The sequence below is a fragment of the Oncorhynchus mykiss genome, chromosome 12 (assembly GCF_013265735.2).
Source record: "Oncorhynchus mykiss isolate Arlee chromosome 12, USDA_OmykA_1.1, whole genome shotgun sequence".
Classification (NCBI taxonomy): Eukaryota; Metazoa; Chordata; class Actinopteri; order Salmoniformes; family Salmonidae; genus Oncorhynchus; species Oncorhynchus mykiss.
This window is the reverse complement of record NC_048576.1, coordinates 18,850,968-18,872,037: the sequence shown is the minus strand read 5'-3', so window position 1 is coordinate 18,872,037 and position 21,070 is coordinate 18,850,968. Positions and strand designations below refer to the sequence as shown.

The following is a 21,070-nucleotide window of genomic DNA, read 5'->3' as shown; positions in this document are numbered from 1 at the left end:
GTAACAGAGACTGGTCTGAGTTTATCAAAGAAAACCAGTTGTCTAAATCCAGATGCATGTTTGGGAAGTTGGAAACCAGTCAGCTGTAAAGAGGTTTCAGATTTCTTATTGGACTTATTTGTCCACTTAGGTATGTTAGTTTTTAGTCATACCCTGCTGTGTTTACCAGGTCAAATAGTGCCTTTTGCCGGTGTGGAGTTGGGTAAGGTTTGTTATTCCCAGACTGTCTTTGAGTTGTCTTCTGTTACAACATTCCCAAAATTGAATGTTGTAACATCATTTAACATTTTTTATTAGTCGTATGTACAGGATACACACGGGATACACCATCCAATGAAATGCTTACTTTCAGCTTCTTTCTTCGACAATGCAGCAACAAAAATAAATAATAAAAGATTAGAATACGAATATAAAGTAAATTGCTCAGTGGAATAGGATAGTAATTCTTGCAGAAGTATAATACAGGAAAGCACAATTTATAGTAAAATATTTATACATATTTTGGGGGTCAAGTGTTTAAATGTAAAAGGGGTGATTGACTTCAAATGGGTGTGAGACCGTGATCATCTTGGAATTTGAGGTTATGTTAATTGGCCAGGCCAATGTACATGGTCACCAACAGTACCATTGGGGGGGATTGGCACATATCAGACTCAAAAGAAACACTTGGTTTTTCTCTGCAACTTCACTATTAACATTACACTTCGTTATTATCAGTATAATTTCATTATTATTATTATTCAAGTTACTACCTCTAAATATTAGTCTAGTATACAGATGAAGGAATGTCAGATAGGAGAGGATTTCCGAAAAAATACAGATCCCGATATTGACGCACTAAACCATTCACACCAAGTTCGATGCGTTTTTCCCTCCACTTTTCCGAACAATTTGCACAAGGTCACCAACGTTTCTACGGTTATTCTCTGTGGCAATTTGTTGTTCAAAGTGGCTAGAGAGGATGGATGCAGTAATGAGAGAAAAATCATATACTACTGGAAAAATAATATGCTGCTGAGAAGATTAGAATATGGGCTATGCATCCTATAGGATGAATCATGAAAGGAGCTTGGCTACGTTTCAGTCTGTTGCACCCCATTTAATAAGAGAAGAAATTCAAAACTGGCTCCTGTCATCATTCCTAGCACATATGCAGACAAGACACCGCTTTTTTTCTATCAGATTAAAGAGATGAAGTCCACACAGTCTAGGCCTATTTCAGGGATACTTTCTGAATGGATATAGAGAATTAGTGAACTCATACATGCTCACCCACCCACCTAAAAATCCCCATCAATCAAAGCCACCTGCAGCACATTTCACTCAGACACGTAAGCAAATCAAATTTGTCCTTTACGAAAAACGTATTAACTTAGCTTCAAATCCTTTCTGTAGGATAGGAAAAAAATGGTCTACATTATAGGATGATGCTACATCAATGTAGCCTATCATATACACTGCAGAGAAAAGTTAAGGGTGATATTCAACGAGTGTACAAAAGATTAGGAACACCTTCCTAATATTGAGTTGCACCCCATTTTGCCCTCAGACCAGCCTCAATTAGTCAGAGCATGGACTCTACAAGGTGCCGAAAACGTTCGCCAGGGATGCTGGTCCAGGTCGACTCCAATGCTTCCCACAGTTGTGTCAAGTTGGCAGGATGTCCTTAAAGTGGTGGACCATTCTTGACACACCATCCCCCATATAAAGGCACTTCAATATTTTGGCTTGCCCATTGGCTTGCCAATTCAGCCTCTGAATTAGACACAAAATCCACGTCTCATTTGTCTCAGAGTTTAAAAATCCTTCTTTAACCTGTCTCTTCCCCATCATCTACACTGAGTGAAGTGGATTAAACAGTTGACATCAATAAGGGATCATAGCTTAATGATCAACCTGTCAATAGCATAATGATCAGCCTGTCCATAGTCTAATGATCAACCTGTCCATAGCCTAATGATCAACCTGTCCATAGTCTAATGATCAACCTGTCAATAGCCTAATGATCAACCTGTCCATTGATCAACTGGATCAATTTTAGTAAAGCAATGGCTGGTTATGTTGACACTACATTTTGAGTGAGTGCTTTATCTAAATTTGCGCAACCACTTATTGATAAGGTTAAACTCCAGCTGATATTTATTTTCTTGTCTTTTAGAGTTGCCTATAGCACAGGTGGTCTAGGCCTAGATTCACTTTAGTAGGCCTATAATATATAGCCTATTATAAACTGGTTACCAACGTAATTAGAGCAGTAAAAATCCGTTTTTTTCATACCCATAGTATACGTCTGATATACCATTTCTGTCAGCCAATCGGCACTCAGGGCTCGAACGTCCCAGTTTATAACAGACTGTATACCAGACCGTATACTAATGGGTTAGCTGCTGGTGCATCAAACAAATGTTGGAAAGAGGAGGAGATGTAGACAGATTAAGTTAGCAAATAAATTGCTTATAATCATTAGTAAACACTCCCGCTATTAGGTAAAGTTTATCTACATGTTAATACATTTTTTTTTTTTATGTAGGCCTATTTAAACAGTTGACTTATTTTATTTCCATGGCGGTCTTTATCCGTAACCGTCAGTTACACAGTTATTCAATACCCATCACAGCCCTACCCCTCTGTTCTTTCTGCAGCTCATCTATGCATACCTGAGTTTACAGGCCCCTTCCTCATGTGGCAGTGTAGAGATGGTAGAACCCATAAGAACTAACAACATAGCTTAACTTTGAAATAGAGTAGGAAAGGACACCATGGAATAGCATCTCCTACCATTCATATACTTTAAAACCTCTTGGCCTTGTGAAATGTCTGTCTCATAGAAATCTTGACTTATGATGACACTTCTATTGAAGGATCATGGCCCTAAAAAAAAAACTGAATTGATGCGAGCTACCAGACCAGACAGTTTATTTCAAAGCAGCACATACAGGTGCACCATCCTGATTTGACCCTGCTTCTCACAGCAGGAAAATAATCTTGCAGCAACAGGAAACGTAAATTATTATGTGGATTATTACATTTTTGTAGGGGTTGGGGCAAATCAAGTCATTAGGGCAAATTTTTAAGTGGAAATGACAAACTTTAGATTTTGCATTTCCTACTGTGCAGGATGTTCTATGTGACAAAAGAGTGATCAAATAAAGATGTCAGATCTGTAAAGCTCAGTACATGCGTCATGCACCTTACTTTCCCTCCTCCTGTGTGTGTGTGTGTGTGTGTGTGATAGATACTCTTTCCCCCCGGTTCATAACTCTTCTCTTTCAGACTGAGCCTCCCATCATCCTAACAGTTAAGCCAGTGCCTTAACCCTACGAATAGATGGAAGTGAATGGGTGCATGGCTGCTATAATCAAGCCTGTGTGTATGAGCATGCCAGACAGGGTAGGACAGAGTCAGTGAGGCCAGCCAGTCACCTCAAGAAGGAACACACAGCCCCCACTATGAGGTCAGGCTGGAGCCCTGTATGTCTTGACAGTCAAGCAGGGTTTCAAATGTGGGAAATTTGTTGTGAAAATGGACTGCAACTGAGTTTAGGACATTAGTCATTTTCGGTGCATTTCAACCGTTCATGGGCTCTGGTGAAATTCATGCCTATATAAATCTCTGCAGAGAAGCTTTCATTTGAGGCATTGATTTCATGGTTTAGGTGCAGGGGGATGCTGGCTTCCTTAGGCATTGTGTTATCACAGAAATACGATCCAATGGTTTCAGGTGAGAAAGCAAAGTATAGGCTAAGCGTTTCGAACTGAATGACTGTCGTGTCATGACTGGCCACGGTCTTCAAGGTTGAAAATATGTTGAAAGTGAAACAATCTTCTGTTGATGGTGTTGAAACAGAGCTCTGGTTCAGCATGCCTAATGCCTATATGCCATAATGAAACGTGTTTTCCTCAGGTTATGTAAGGGGAAGCTCCCTACTTAAGGATTAAGCATAAATGGGATAATCACCCTCTAGACTAGAGGTTACCAGAGAGACATGGCTGGCCGCGTTCACAGGCTGAATTGTGTTAGGTTCACGGTGGAGTAAAACCAACAAACAGCTATGACGTCTTTCATCTTTTATGCTAATTGTCTACAACGGGTAAGGGGCTGTGGTTTGAACAGTAATGATTCAGTAATAGATATATTCAACTGTGAATGAGAAGCATTAACCTCTGATGTTTTATCTCTCTCTCCTCAGGCCCATGAATGGAGCAAAAATGATGAGCGCCTCATGGTAGCTGTGGAACATGGGGAGGTAGAGAAGGTGGCCTCCCTCCTCACCAAGAAAGGAGCCAGCGTGTTCAAACTGGACAGTGAGGGCAAGTCAGCGTGAGTATCAAGGGTTGAGGGACAGGGTTTGGTCAGACACAGATTAGAAACAGGGAATTGGGACCGCTTAGGATGTGTGTTGTGCAAACTGAATTAAGGGACAATGTGGAATATCAGTATAGTAATGTTTATTGTTAAAATCAATCACATTTCTGCTCATCTTCCCTGAAACATCTAACATTTCAATATTGATACCTTTTCAGTGCAGCAATGAAGTTACAGTACTTAGATATTCCCTCAAAGTTCTATAATGACACATCTACAATAGTTGATAGTGATAGAATTGCCCCCAGGCAAATGTTCAGATCGATAAGCCATAGTCCCTGTCACTATTGGAGATGCTACTGTACTGAACAGAACTGCCCTAGATACAGTATCTTGAGACGACTTCTGTTGAAAGAGGACTCAGTCATGTGGAGTTAGATTAGTTTGAGATTTTATCATGGTTAGAGACCTGTGATGGTCAATGGCCTTTCATTGATAGCCTATAAAACAAATATACAATTCCCATAATGTACAGTCGGCATGGTCTCCTTTGTGTGTTTAACAAGCTTCCAATTATCACGCAGCGTGATTGTGTCCTGATATTTTCCTGATTTCTATAAGCTCTGAATGGATGTGACCGCCATTTTAATTTTATTTATTTTAATTGTATTTATTATGCTTCCTAACTGGACCTGATAATGTTCATGTTTGACCATTAGGAAAATGTGCCTAATTGCATGATGTGTTATTGCAAGAACAAAGACATCGTCATTAATTAATACTGATTTATTGTCTTCTAGGAGTTAAATTGTCCACTAGTGCTTGTTATTAAAAATTAATCATATCAAATTGTATTAGTCACATGCACCGAATACAACAGGTGTAGTAGACCTTACAGTTAAATGCTTACTTTACAAGCCCTTAACCAACAATGTGGTTTAAAAAAGACGAATAAGAATAAGAAAGAGGCTATATACAAGGCGTACCGGTACAGAGTCAATGAGCGCGGGCACCGGTTAGTTGAGGTAATTAAGGTAATATGTACATGTATGTAGAGTTATTAAAGTGACTATGCATAGATAATAACAGAGAGTAGCAGCGGCGTAAAAGACAGAGGGGCAATGCAAATAGTCTGTGTAGTCATTTGATTAGATATTCAGGAGTCTTATGGCTTGTGGGTAGAAGCAAATAAGGAGTTGGACCTAGACTTGGCGCTCCGGTACTGCTTGCCATGCGGTAGCAGAGAGAACAGTCTATGACTAGGGTGGCTGGGGTCTTTGACAATTTTTAGGGCCTTCCTCTGACACCACCTGCTATAGAGGTCCTGGATGGCAGGAAGCTTGGCCCCAGTGATGTACTGGGCTGTACGCACTACCCTCTATAGTGCCTTGCGGTCGGAGGCCGAGCAGTTGCCATTCCAGGCAGTGATGCAACTGATCAGGATGCTCTCGATGGTGCAGCTATAGAACCTTTTGAGGATCTAAGGACCCATGCCAAATCTTTTCAGTCTCCTGAGGGGGAATAGGTTTTGTCGTGCCCTCTTCACGACTGTCTTGGTGTGCTTGGACCATGTTAGTTTGTTGGTGATGTGTACACCAATGAACTTGAAGCTCTCAACCTACTCCACTGCAGCGCCGTCAATGAGAATGGGGGTGTGCTCGGTCCTCCTTTTCCTGTAGTCCACAATCATCTCCTTACAAAGCATGTAGAGGTCTGTAATTTTTATCATAGGTACACTTCAACTGTGAGAGACGGAATCTAAAACAAAAATCCAGAAAATCACATTGTATGATTTTTAAGTAATTAATTTGCATTTTATTGCATGACATAAGTATTTGATACATCAGAAAAGCAGAACTTAATATTTGGTACAGAGACCTTTGTTTGCAATTACAGAGATCATACGTTTCCTATAGTTCTTAACCAGGTTGGCACACACTGCAGCAGGGATTTTAGCCCACTCCTCCATACAGACCTTCTCCAGATCCTTCAGGCTTCGGGGCTGTCGCTGGGGAATACGGACTTTCAGCTCCCTCCTAAGATTTTCTATTGGGTTCAGGTCTGGAGACTGGCTAGGCCACTTCAGGACCTTGAGATGCTTCTTACGGAGCCACTCCTTAGTTGCCCTAGCTGTGTGTTTCGGGTCGTTGTCATGCTGGAAGACCCAGCCACGACCCATCTTCAATGCTCTTACTGAGGGAAGGAGGTTGTTGGCCAAGATCTCGCGATACATGGCACCATCCATCCTCCCCTTAATAGGGTGCAGTCGTCCTGTCCCCTTAGCAGAAAAGCATCCCAAAAGAATGATGTTACCACCTCCATGCTTCACGGTTGGGATGGTGTTCTTGGGGTTGTACACATCCTTCTTCTTCCTCCAAACACGGCGAGTGGAGTTTAGACCAAAAAGCTCTATTTTTTGTCTCATCAGACCACATGACCTTCTCCCATTCCTCCTCTGGATCATCCAGATGGTCATTGGCAAACTTCAGACGGGCCTGGACATGCGCTGGCTTGAGCAGGGGGATCTTGCGTGTGCTGCAGGATTTTAATCCATTACGGCGTAGTGTGTTACTAATGGTTTTCTTTGAGACTGTGGTCCCAGCTCTCTTCAGGTCATTGACCAGGTCCTGCCGTGTAGTTCTGGGCTGATCCCTCACCTTCCTCATGATCATTGATGCCCCACGAGGTGAGATCTTGCATGGAGCCCCAGACCGAGGTTGATTGACCGTCATCTTGAACTTCTTCCATTTTCTAATAATTGAGCCAACAGTTGTTGCCTTCTCACCAAGCTGCTTGCCTATTGTCCTGTAGCCCATCCCAGCCTTGTGCATGTCTCCAATTGTTGCCTGATGACCAGCTCTCTGGTCTTGGCCATTGTGGAGAGGTTGGAGTCTGTTTGATTGAGTGTGTGGACAGGTGTCTTTTATACAGGTAACGAGTTCAAACAGGTGCAGTTAATACAGGTAAAGAGTGGAGAACAGGTGGGCTTCTTAAAGAAAAACTAACAGGTCTGTGAGAGCCGGAATTCTTACTGGTTGGTAGGTGATCAAATACTTATGTCATGCAATAAAATGAAAATTAATTACTTAAAAATCATACAATGTGATTTTCTGGATTTTTGTTTTAGATTCCGCCTCACAGTTGAAGTGTACCTATGATAAAAAATTATAGACCTCTACAACCTTTGTAAGTAGGAAAACCTGCAAAATCGGCAGTGTATCAAATACTTGTTCTCCCCACTGTAGTTGTGCATGCTCGCAGTACACGTTCTGGTAATCAGTCTTGTGAATGTTGACCTGTTTAAAGGTCTTACTCACATCGGCTGTGGGGTGTGTGATCACACAATCGTCCAGAATAGCTGGTGCTCTCATGCATGTTTCAGTGTTATTTCCCTCGAAGCAAGCATAGAAGTAGTTTTGCTCGTCTGGTAGACTCGTGTCACTGGGCATCTCTCGGGTGTGCTTCCCTTGGTAGTCTGTAATTGTTTGCAAGCCCTGCCACATCCGACGAGCTTCGGAGCCGGTGTAGTACGATTCGATCTTAGTCCTGTATTAACACTTTGCCTGTTTGATGGTTCGTCAGAGGGCATTGCAGGATTTCTTATAAGGTTCCAGGTTAAAGTCCAGCTCCTTGAAAGTGTCAGCTAGCCTTTAGCTCAGTGCGGATGTTGCCTGTAATACATTGCTTCTGGTTGGAGTATATACGTACGGTCACTGTGGGGACGACGTCATCGATGCACTTATTGATGAAGCCAATGACTGATGTGGTGTGCTCCTCAATGCCATCGGAAGAATCCCGGAACATATTCCAGTCTGTGCTAGCAAAACAGTCCTGTAGCTTAGTATCTGCTTCGTCTGACCACTTTTTTATTGACCGAGTCACTGGTGCTTCCTACTATAATTTTTGCTTGGAAGCAGGAATCAGGAGGATATAATTATGGTCAGATTTGTCAAAATGGGGAGTGGTGGAGAGCTTTGTACGTGTCTCTGTGTGTGGAGTACAGGTGGTCTAGAGTTTTTTTCCCCTCTGGTTGCACATTTAACCTCTCTGGGATATGTGGGATGGTAGCGTCCCACTTGGCCAAAATCCAGAGAAAATGCAGAGCGCCAAATTCAAATAAATTGCCATAAAAATCAAACTTTCATGAAATCACACATGTAAGATACCAAATTAAAGCTACACGTGTTGTGAATCCAGCCAACATATCAGATTTCAAAAAGGCTTTTCGGTGAAAGCAAACAATGCCATTATCTGAGCATAGCACCATAGTAAACGAAAGAGAGAACATTTCAACCCTGCAGGCGTGACACAAAACGCAGAAATAAAAATATAAATCATGCCTTACCTTTAACGAGCTTCTTCTGTTGGCACTCCAATATGTCCCATAAACATTACAAATGGTCCTTTTGTTCAATTAATTCCATCCATATATCCAAAATGTTCATTTATTTGGCGCGTTTGATCCAGAAAAACACCGGTTCCAACTTGCGCAACGTGATGACAAAATATCTCAAAAGTTACCTGTAAACTTTGCCAAAACATTTCAAACTACTTTTGTAATACAAATGTAGGTATTTTTTAAAAGTAAATAATCAATAAAATTGAAGACGGGATGATCTGTGTTTAATACAGGAAGAATACAAACTCAAGCATGCTTTCTGATCTTGTGCCTCTATCAAACAGTCAAGTTCAAGATGGCCGTACTTCTTCATTACACAAAGGAATAACCTCAACCAATTTCTAAAGACTGGTGACATCCAGTGGAAGCGGTAGGAACTGCAAGCAAGTCCCTTAGAAATCTGGATTCCCAATGAAACCTCATTGAAAACAGGGTGACCTAAAAAATAAAAAAATCTGAATGGTTTGTCCTCGGGGTTTCGCCTGCTACATAGTTCTGATATACTCACAGACATGATTCATACAGGTTTAGAAGCTTCAGAGGGTTTTCCATCCAAATCTACTAATGATATGCATATCTTATCTTCTGGGGATGAGTAGCCGGCAGTTGAAATTGGGCATGCTTTTCATCCAAAATTCCAAATGCTGCCCCCTATCCTAGAGAAGTTAACATGCTGATAGAAATGAGGTAAAGCAGATTACAATTTCCCTGCATGGACCTTGCAATTTATGTACTTGAGGAAGTGTAATTGGTGTTGAAATGTGGGCTATCTGAGGAAGCTGTTGTAGAAAACAGAATTACCCCTGAAATTTATCGGTCTGTGCCAGGCATATCAAACATGTTCGTCAGGCAAGTGTGTTTTAAATTGCTCTCCATTCTGAGGGGAATACATTTCACGAGAAAGGTCAATGAAATAGTCTAAACACTTGCTTATCTCAGTATTCCTGTATTAGATCATCTCTGTTCATTAAATAAGTGACAACAACTATTTGGAAGAAATGGTTTTGCTTTCTCTTCCAAATCTGTTATGCTGTTTCCTGTTTCAATGTAGTGAAGACATCCTCTATAGCAGTGGTAATTGCTCTGTCTTCGTGTTCTTCAGTGGAGGGGTCCTATGGGTAACCCAGCTGCCTGTGTTAGCTCTGTGTGTGTGTGTTAGCTCTGTGAGTCTGCGTGATGGCCTAGAGAGCAATGCTCATTGATCCACAACAGTGCACTAACCCTGTTCTAACAACACATGCGAAAGGCAAAGCTCAGAACATAATCAGTACTTTGGCGCATGCTGAATAAACTCATTCTCTAGCACAGAATTCAATAGTCCCCACACTACTTAAAATTTTCTTGATGTTTCCACCTTAATTAAAGAAGCAAATCTAGCCAGTGAAAATTATATTGACCGATGTCAATTACCTTCATTTTCATTTTATAGAAGGAATTGGAGGGATTTCTTTTTTCAGATTTGATTGCTGTACTTTCTGTTTATTCATCCAATGACCTGTTGAATCTCCCTTGTATTAGACTGATCATGTTGTTGCTCTGTGCTGTCTCTCTCTTCCCATACAGTCTCCATGTGGCTGCCACCCGTGGTCAAACTGAATGTCTGGCAGTCATGCTGGCCCATGGAGCAGACACATCTGTCATAGACGCCTCAGGTTAGTGGACTACAAACCTGGTACCGTGCCTGCCCAACAATGAATCAAAAGGCCACCCAGACTATTTGCATTGACACCCCCCCCTCCCCCCACCCCCTATTTATTTTTAAACTGCTGCTACTCGCTGTTTATCATCTATGCATAGTCACTTTACCCCTACCTGCATGTACAAATGACCTCGACTAACCTGTACCCCCACACATTTACTTTGTACCGGTAGCCCCTGTATATAGCCTCGCTATTGTTATTTTATTGTGTTACTTTCTATAATTTTTTACTTTAGTTTATTTTGTAAATATTTAGCTGCATTTCTTGAACTGCATTGTTGGTTAAGGGCTTTTGAGTAAGCATTTCACTGTAAGGTCGACACCTGTTTTATTCGGCACATGTATTTGATTTGAGATCCAGATGAATATTTGAAGGCAGAGCTACTTACATAACGTGAGTCTATCCTGAGCATACTGTAGGTGAACATTCCCTGTAAAACTAATCTGCCCAAAAACTTTTCTCAAGTATGATTTTACTAATAGTTGTTACATATATTACTGCTAGTGGTTACAGATATGACTGCTAGTGGTTACAGATATGACTGCGAGTGGTTACAGATATGACTGCTAGTGGTTACAGATATGACTGCTAGTGGTTACAGATATGACTGCTAGTGGTTACAGATATGACTGCTAGTGGTTACAGATATGACTGCTAGTGGTTACAGATATGAATGCTAGTGGTTACAGATATGACTGCGAGTGGTTACAGATATGACTGCTAGTGGTTACAGATATGACTGCTAGTGGTTACAGATATGACTGCTAGTGGTTACAGATATGACTGCTGGTGGTTACATATTTAACTGCTGGTGGTTACATATTTAACTGCTATTGGTTACAGATATGACTACTAGTGGTTACAGATATGACTGCTAGTGGTTACAGATATGACTGCTAGTGGTTACAGATATGACTGCTAGTGGTTACAGATATGACTGCTAGTGGTTACAGATATGACTGCTAGTGGTTACAGAAATGACTGCTAGTGGTTACATATTTAACTGCTATTGGTTACAGATATGACTGCTAGTGGTTACACATATGACTGCTAGTGGTTACACATATGACTGCTAGTGGTTACACATATGACTGCTAGTGGTTACACATATGACTGCTAGTGGTTACAGATATGAATGCTAGTGGTTGCAGACATGACTGCTAGTGGTTGCAGACATGACTGCTAGTGGTTATAGACATGACTGCTAGTGGTTATAGACATGACTGCTAGTGGCTAGAGGCTAGTGGTTATAGATATGACTGCTAGTGGTTACAGATATGGTTACATATTTAACTGCTAGTGGTTACAGACATGACATGACTGATAGTGGTTGACTGCTGGTTGAAAAATTCATAAAAATCGGCACTGGACAATTTACCCCCCCCCATCTTGTACACTTCTGCTACTCACTGTTTGTTTGTTACCTATGCATGGGCACTTCGCCCCTACCTACATGTACAGATTACCTCAACTAGCCTGTACCCTCGCACACTGACTCGGTACCGGTGCCTCATTATTGTTATTCTTTTGTGTTGCTTTTTATTTTAGCCTACTTGGTATATTTTTTCTTCTTCTTGAACTGCACTGTTGGTTTAAGGGCTTGTAAGTGAGCATTTCATGTTAAAGTCTACACTTGTTGTATTCGGCGCATGTGGCAAATAAAGTTTGATTTGATTTGTACTTGGGAGTTGAATGCAACGAAAATATGTCTTACCTGGATGTCTTTTTCTCCTCAGGTTTTAGTGCTTTACACCTCGCTGCCAAAAACAACCATCAACCAGGTAAGATGGAGCTACTGAATGAATGAAACTGCAAACATAAATGGTGACCGATAACTCACTCACTGACTGTATCGGATGAAGCCATTGATTTGTTCTTGGGTAGTTCATTATCACCCTTATTGATGGGTGATTTCTATGCCGGAGAGCTAAAACAGTTGTGCTTGTTGTTGAATCACAATTTAAAAATGCACTCTGACCAATGTGAAGATGAGTTCACTGACTGACTGTAACACAACTTGTGATGGGAGACATGTGATATCTGTCTGTGTTCTGCCTGGTGATCCTCCGGTCTGTCCTAATGTATCTGCTGATCTAACACGTGAACCCCTCTCTATCTTCCACACAACCCTGATATAACCTCAGTTTAGCCATACATAAAATAACGCTATAAAAGGCTTCTGCAGGAGCAATATTTATAGCTTGTGGAAAACAGTACAGTACAGTGGACAGCTGGTTCAAGTCCTATTGTAGTATTTTTGTGTAGGTATTTTTGTGTAGTTCAGATATTAAGAACACATTATCTGTGCATGAACTGTTGTTAGTTAGTATTATTCAGCATGTCATAACTGTGGTACAGTGAGGGTAAAAAGTATTTAATCCCCTGCTGATTTTGTACGTTTACCCACTGACAAAGAAATGATCTGTCTATAATTTTAATGGTAGGTTTATTTGAACAGTGACAGACAGAATAACAACAAAAAAATCCAGAAAAATGCATGTCAAAAATGTTATTAATTGATTTGCATTTTAATGAAAGAAATAAGTATTTGACCCCTCTGCAAAACATGACTTAGTACTTGGTGGCAAACCCCTTGTTGGCAATCAGAGGTCAGATGTTTCTTGTAGTTGGCCACCAGCTTTGCACACATCTCAGGAGGGATTTTGTCCCACTCCTCTTTGCAGATCTTCTCCAAGTCATTAAGGTTTCGAGGCTGACGTTTGGCAACTCAAACCTTCAGCTCCCTCCACAGATTATCTATGGGATTAAGGTCTGGAGACTGGCTAGGCCACTCCAGGACCTTAATGTGCTTCTTCTTGAGCCACTCCTTTGTTACCTTGGCTGTGTGTTTTGGGTCATTGTCATGCTGGAATACCCATCCACGACCCATTTTCAATGCCCTGGCTGAGGGAAGGAGGTTCTCACCCAAGATTTGACGGTACATGGCCCCGTCCATCGTCCCTTTGATGCGGTGAAGTTGTCCCCTTAGCAGAAAAACACCCCCAAAGCATGTTTCCACCTCCATGTTTGACGGTGGGGATGGTGTTCTTGGGGTCATAGGTAGCATTCCTCCTCCTCCAAACACAGCGAGTTGAGTTGATGCCAAAGAGCTCCATTTTGGTCTCATCTGACCACAACACTTTCACCCAGTTGTCCTCTGAATCATTCAGATGTTCATTGGCAAACTTCAGACGGGCATGTATATGTACTTTCTTGAGCAGGGGGACCTTGCGGACGCTGCAGGATTTCAGTCCTTCACGGCGTAGTGTGTTACCAATTGTTTTCTTGGTGACTATGGTCCCAGCTGCCTTGAGATCATTGACAAGATCCTCCCGTGTAGTTCTGGGCTGATTTCTCACTGTTCTCATGATCATTGCAACTCCACAAGGTGAGATCTTGCATGGAGCCCCAGGCCGAGGGAGATTGACAGTTATTTTGTGTTTCTTCCATTTGCGAATAATTGCATCAACTGTTGTCACCTTCTCACCAAGCTGGGATGGTCTTGTAGCCCATTCCAGCCTTGTGTAGGTCTACAATCTTGTCCCTGACATCCTTGGAGAGCTCTTTGGTCTTGGCCATGGTGGAGAGTTTGGAATCTGATTGATTGATTGATTGCTTCTGTGGACAGGTGTCTTTTATACAGGTAACAAACTGAGATTAGGAGCACTCCCTTTAAGAGTGTGCTCCTAATCTCAGCTCGTTACCTGTATAAAAGACACCTGGGAGCCAGAAATATTTCTGATTGAGTCAAATACTTATTTCCCTCATTAAAATGCAAATCAATTTATAATATTTTTGACATGCGTTTTTCTGGATTTTTTGTTGTTGTTATTCTGTCTCTCACTGTTCAAATAAACCTACCATTAAAATTATAGACTGATAATTTCTTTGTCAGTGGGCAAACGTACAAAATCAGCAGGGGATCAAATACTTTTTTCCCTCACTGTACATGAAATTCAAAGCTTTGGTGTAGCAATTATGTACTAAAGCTATTTTTGTGATTTGATATTGATTGATCAGTTGGGAAGCTGAAGTCAGATGTAATACATATCCTTCCCTCTCTGGTCATACCTGTCAAATGAATGGCCAGCTAAGCCATTGCCCATACAGATCGACTTGACACACTGTCGGAAATCTGATGCAAGGGCACTATCATTAACTCCAATTAAAATGCATCTCAAAAACATCTGACATACTCTTAGCAAACAGTTCATTAAGGCTCAGTCACATTTTTCAGATCAACCATCACAGTGATAAAGAAATAATATGGTCATATAGATGTCGACCTAAACCTGTGTTTTCCCACCAGAGTAAATGTGTGTTGGATACTCTGGACTGCTCAGGGAAGACAGCCCTTCACCACGCAGGTAAGACTTGGTTAGAGATAACTTAATGAGTGTTATACCTATGATTAAGGGCTCTATAATGCCTACATAAAGGTATGAAAAGTTATGGCTGGGAAATTGTAATTTAGCCATTAATTAACGATTCAACCTGAAATTAGATGAATTTGTATTTCTTAAATTGACATCCATCAAACTAGGAGGATAATACGTCTCAATGATTCTTCTTCTTAGGCGCAAAGCAGCAGATAGCGTATCTACTAAGCACCTGATCCCCATTCCCCTCTTTCTGTCGTGGTCCTCCAGCTGCAACTATGACAGTACCAATCTATCTCACCATCCACCCATTGCACCCTGCTGTACCTCAGCTAAAAGGCCTGCTGATGATTACCGAAGATTAGCTGCAGCTCTAACACCAGACTACCCATTATGTGTACAGTAGATGACAGGAATGTTTCTAAGCCTGGAGTGAACCATACATGTACTGTACTCTTGAATGGCTCAGAGAAGAACATCTTTCGCTGTACACTCACTGTGACACTAGTCAGTGAATAGGCCACTTAGTTAGACAGATATTAGATACAGGAGTGCTGTTCCAGTTGTTAGTGTTTGTGAAATTGGAGGCATACTGGAGAGTTTCCTACCATTTTAGAGAGCTTTCAGCTGGCAGGGGATGCTTTTATCTTTGGATGAAAGACCTGGATCAAAGAGAACTGTATAAAGGACCATATCAATTACACAGAAGACTCTCTATTGCCAGGTTCTGCCTAATTATCTCCAGGGTCCCAACTTCCAGCTATGAACAACTGTAGGATAGTTCCACCATGTTGGACACAGTGGAGTTCTATTCAGGCAATGAACGGCTAGATAAGTAGTCATGCCTGGCTCCTGTGGGAGATCAAAAACATGTTGTTTTGTATTAGTGCCATATATAACTCCATGGTAGACAAGGCATTTTAGGTGTTCAAATTATTATTTTATTTTCTCCCTCAGCTGCCAGTGGAAACATTGTGATTGTCCAAACCTTATGTGAGCGCAAGTGTCCAGTGAACGTCAGAGACATGGTATGTATGCCATTCAATCAGATACAGTCCAGTTCCCTCATTCAGTTCAAGTTATTGTTTGTATAGGGCTTCTTTGAATGTCTTCAACTCAAACTAAAGAAATAGGGAAAATACTTCCACATAAATGCAGCATGCAGTAGTCCTATTGTTCTGGTTCTGCTGTGCCTTAAACATGACAAACAAACTAACATCCTCTGACTGACTGACTGTGTGGGGGTGTGCATGTGAGTGTGTTTCTTTGGTTGATGTCATGTTATTGTGGTGTTAACTGTGTGTGATGTGGGTTTGCTGTGTGTGAGAGGCATGCATTGCGTATTTGTGTTGTGGTAGCTGGGCTGCGTCCCCGAATAAAACAAATCGTGGTTGACCGAGAGTCATCCTGTCTCTCGACCAATCGATTGGTTGAAATGTTTAAACTTATGTGTCCATTTATAGACACACACCCTATGTGTTTGAATAAAATTGCCTACATATGCTTGTATGATGCTTTAAGCACACTGTTTGATTAAATAATTAAGACACACAAATGACTCAAGAAAGAGCCCAATGGTCACACTGTTTAAAAAAATTACAGTGAATTACTGTGTGACTGGCGCATATTGTCTCGCTCTCCTCCCTACTGCAGCGAAAAGGCACCACAGCACAGCAAGTGTATTGCGCTGTCCATGCTAAAGCTGCAACATAATTTCAGCCATTTAGTTTCTTATTTGTTTCTGACTGAAAAGTTCTGTTTCCGAAATCCCAATTTTTTTTAGGAAAAACATTCCCTATTCCCTCAACCCTTGCTCTCTTTACGTGAAACATGTTAACCATCGCATGCATGTGACCAATAGGGCCTGACATCAGTAAATGGATTATTACAAACTCTCAAAAACAGTAACTCGTGACAGCAAAATGGATGCGGAGCATGTGAAACAGACACTTGAAATTGGCAAATGTTTACTGGTTGCTCAGGAGGGAAAGTGGAAGTCAGATCTGTGGAAGACATTTGACTTAGTTGTGGAAACTACTGGAAATCAAGAAAAGGGGAGGGTATAGGAGCAAGCCTAGCATGAGTATTATGAGTATTATATTAAACTCTGTTGGAGAGCCTTTTGCATGTACTTTGTGCATTGGTGCGGTGATGATGAGGAAGGGAAGGCTCTCCTGGTGCATGGATCCCATGGTGAAGGTGAGTGGTGCTGTGATGTGGGTGATGATGCCAGATCCCACTGGTTGATTATCCAGAGCAAGGACCGGAAGAGGAGAGGAGAGTGGGTACGAGGAGAGTTTCATGAAGGAGACGTGGGCCTGGTCGATGAAGTTCCCTGCTGCACCGGAATCCACTAGAGCGGTAGACACAACACATGTGGGACACCCAACCAGTGAAATGGGAACCAGTGAAATGGGAACCAGGAGCGGTCTTTCGGAAAATGATGATCGCGGAGTACTTATGCCTTTCCTGGGAGTCTGATGATCAGATAACCGCCTCTCTGCTCTTATGGATCCCGGGCTGGGACGCACCGAACATCGCTGGAGTTGGTGCCCCTCCTTATCACTATATGTGCAGAGCCCCAGCTGTCTCCCATTTGACGCAGCTCTGCTCCAGGGAGGTGTGTGGACCCTATCTTCATGGATTCAGGCTCTCTCTCTGGATGGCCAAAGGAGGGAGGTGAGTGGTGAGGTGGGCACTGTCGCTCCCGAAGTAGGTTATCTAGACGGATGGCCATCGCGATGACTGCATCCAAGGATGTCCTCCCGACACGCCAACTCCATCTGGACCTCTTTGCGCAGTCCTCTCCGGAATAGATTTTACAATCTCGGTTGACCAACAGCCTATCGACCAAACAATCGACCAGCCGACTAAATGGGGTCAGCCCTAGTAGCAGCGAACTTGTGGTCTCCATTGGGGCGAGGTTACATGTCTGTGGTTTCTTTCAGCTCTGTGTTGTTTTTCCTCCTCCTCTTTGGGATGTGTAAGGCCACATCCCTGCTGTTCGAGATGTCTCCCTCCCTCTCGCCAGCTTCACTGACCAACTCTCCCAGCACACATTCATTGACATCTAAAAATGCCCATGTTTTTTTCCCAATTACATTAATTGCAGCACAGGGGTCATATAAAGAGCTGTGAGGACTTTTATGTTTTTATTTTTTACAGTTATTCTGATCCAGTAATCTACAATGGAGATACATGTTTAAGAATGTATGACTTGGTATTATGAACTGGGTGGTTTGAGCCCTGAATGCTGATTGGCTGACAGCCAGGGTATATTCAGACTGTATACCACAGGTACGACAAAATATTTATTTTAACTTAACTGCTCTAATTAAGTTGGTAACCAGTTTATAATAGCAATTACGCACCTCGGGGGGGTTGTGATGTACGGCCAATATCCTCTTACAGCTACCCCCCTACTATTTTCAATTTCCGCCTGAAGACATACCCAAATCTAACTTCCTGTAGCACAGGCCCATAACCAAGGATATGCATATTCTTGGTTTCATTTGAAAGAACAAACTCTGAAGTTTGTGTAAATGTGAATTGAATGTAGGAGAATATAAGACAATAGATCTGGTTTAGATAATACAATGAAAAAACCATACGTTTATTATTTTAATTGTTGTATCATATTTAAAATGAACAAGACAAAACAAACATTCAGATAGGATGATGGGGACAATTTCAGTGAAAATCATTAGAGGGCAACAGTACCTGTGCAAAGTTTCAGAATGATAACTTCCAAAATGAGTGTGCTACATGACATTTATCATGAAGTCACCCAGGTGTCCCACACAAGTTGCCCAAATGTACCCAAGTGGCCAAATTGGTGAAGTTATACATTTTGAATGGAATAACTATATACAAAATACCAAAATGGTATTCTAACACCCCCCCCCCCAAAAAAAAAAAAAAATTGAGAAAAAACATGAAGAAAAAATATATATACATTTACAAAATAGCACTTTCAATATTTGGAAAGACCCTCAGTCCTCAACACAATATTGTGCTGCTGATGCCAGGTGTCATATCAGTCTCTTTCTGCTGTAAAGCAGAGGGTCACCAAGCATGTGGTGCAGGTGATGCAGAAATACATTTGGGCAGATGAACACCACTTGTGGCAGGAGCAGAAGGGACAGAGGTAGAGGGGCCAGAACATGGTGCTGTGGTGCTTTAGCCAGCAAGCTCCTTGATGAGCAGCTCTCTGAAGGCTAGCTGTGAGATGGGGGGCTTTCCACAGCTCTTAGCCATTCCCTTGTGTAGGATGAATGCATTCACCACAGCAATGTCGATGAAATGATAGAAGGTCTTGTACCATTTCATCGTCTTATGGAGAACATTGTAATAGCCTATCAGCGCATCTGACAGGTCCACGCCTCCCATGCTCTTGTTGTAGTCCTTTATTGCAGATGGAATGGGGACATTTTTTGCGGTCCATGCCCCAGTAGCGCTGAGACAACAGGTGTCCGGCTGGATGAACCAGCTTCAGTGGGTGATGGACACCTTGTCACTGGGGGCTCCCATTCGGAGTCAGTGTCACTGTGAAAGAAAATGTTCAATTAGAATAATTTCACATATGAGCCCTGTATCAACAGGTATAATAAACAGATATATATAGAGTACAGGGAACATACGGTTGAATATATTATTATAGACCCGCTAGATCTACTGTCTCATTTATATTATGATAGACCAGCTAGATCTACTGTCTATTTTATATTATGACATTTCAGCTAGATCTACCGTCTCTATTATATTATGACAGACTAGCTAGATCTACTGTCTTTATTATATTACAACAGACCAGCTGTATCTACTGTCTCCATTTCACTTTGGCCATTGTTGTGGGCCTGCCCTCCCCCAAACAGCCTCAAATAGGCTATTTCATGTGGGGGTGGGGTGGGGTGGAGCGGCAGACACACGCATCTCGGCCATGCTCCCTCTAATCCACTATGTGTATATACAGTGCCTTGCGAAAGTATTCGGCCCCCTTGAACTTTGCGACCTTTTGCCACATTTCAGGCTTCAAACATAAAGATATAAAACTGTATTTTTTTGTGAAGAATCAACAACAAGTGGGACACAATCATGAAGTGGAATGACATTTATTGGATATTTCAAACTTTTTTAACAAATCAAAAACTGAAAAATTGGGCGTGCAAAATTATTCAGCCCCTTTACTTTCAGTGCAGCAAACTCTTTCCAGAAGTTCAGTGAAGATCTCTGAATGATCCAATGTTGACCTAAATGAGTAATGAAGATAAATACAATCCACCTGTGTGTAATCAAGTCTCCGTATAAATGCACCTGCACTGTGATAGTCTCAGAGGTCCGTTAAAAGTGCAGAGAGCATCATGAAGAACAAGGAACACACCAGGCAGGTCCGAGATACTGTTGTGAAGAAGTTTAAAGCCGGATTTGGATACAAAATGATTTCCCAAGTTTAAATATCCCAAGGAGCACTGTGGAAGGAGTATCAGACCACTGCAAATCTACCAAGACCTGGCCGTCCCTCTAAACCTTCAGCTCATACAAGGAGAAGACTGATCAGAGATGCAGCCAAGAGGCCCATGATCACTCTGGATGAACTGCAGAGATCTACAGCTGAGGTGGGAGACTCTGTCCATAGGACAACAATCAGTTGTATATTGCACAAATCTGGCCTTTATGGAAGAGTGGCAAGAAGAAAGCCATTTCTTAAAGATATCCATAAAAAGTGTTTAAAGTTTGCCACAAGCCACCTGGGAGACACACCAAACATGTGGAAGAAGGTACTCTGGTCAGATGAAACCAAAATTGAACTTTTTGGCAACAATGCAAAACGTTATGTTTGGCGTAAAAGCAACACAGCTGAACACACCATCCCCACTGTCAAACATGGTGGTGGCAGCATCATGGTTTGGGCCTGCTTTTCTTCAGCAGGGACAGGGAAGATGGTTAAAATTGATGGGAAGATGGATGGAGCCAAATACAGGACCATTCTGGAAGAAAACCTGATGGAGTCTGCAAAAGACCTGAGACTGGGACGGAGATTTGTCTTCCAACAAGACAATGATCCAAAACATAAAGCAAAATCTACAATGGAATGGTTCAAAAATAAACATATCCAGGTGTTAGAATGGCCAAGTCAAAGTCCAGACCTGAATCCAATCGATAATCTGTGAAAAGAACTGAAAACTGCTGTTCACAAATGCTCTCCATCCAATCTCACTGAGCTCGAGCTGTTTTGCAAGGAGGAATGGGAAAAAATTTCAGTCTCTCGATGTGCAAAACTGATAGAG

The 21,070-nt window shown here is 41.8% G+C and overlaps 1 protein-coding gene across 1 annotated transcript in view; it reads left to right on the top strand.

Moving 5' to 3' along the window:
- Positions 1-21,070, top strand: part of LOC110537130 (ankycorbin) — a 74,259-nt gene that overhangs the window by 35,340 nt on the left and 17,849 nt on the right. The window contains exons 3-7 of the mRNA XM_036939132.1: positions 4,190-4,320; positions 10,268-10,356; positions 12,141-12,185; positions 14,607-14,771; positions 15,741-15,811. Coding sequence (XP_036795027.1) covers positions 4,190-4,320; positions 10,268-10,356; positions 12,141-12,185; positions 14,607-14,771; positions 15,741-15,811 — 501 coding nt within the window. The remainder of the gene's footprint in view (positions 1-4,189; positions 4,321-10,267; positions 10,357-12,140; positions 12,186-14,606; positions 14,772-15,740; positions 15,812-21,070) is intronic.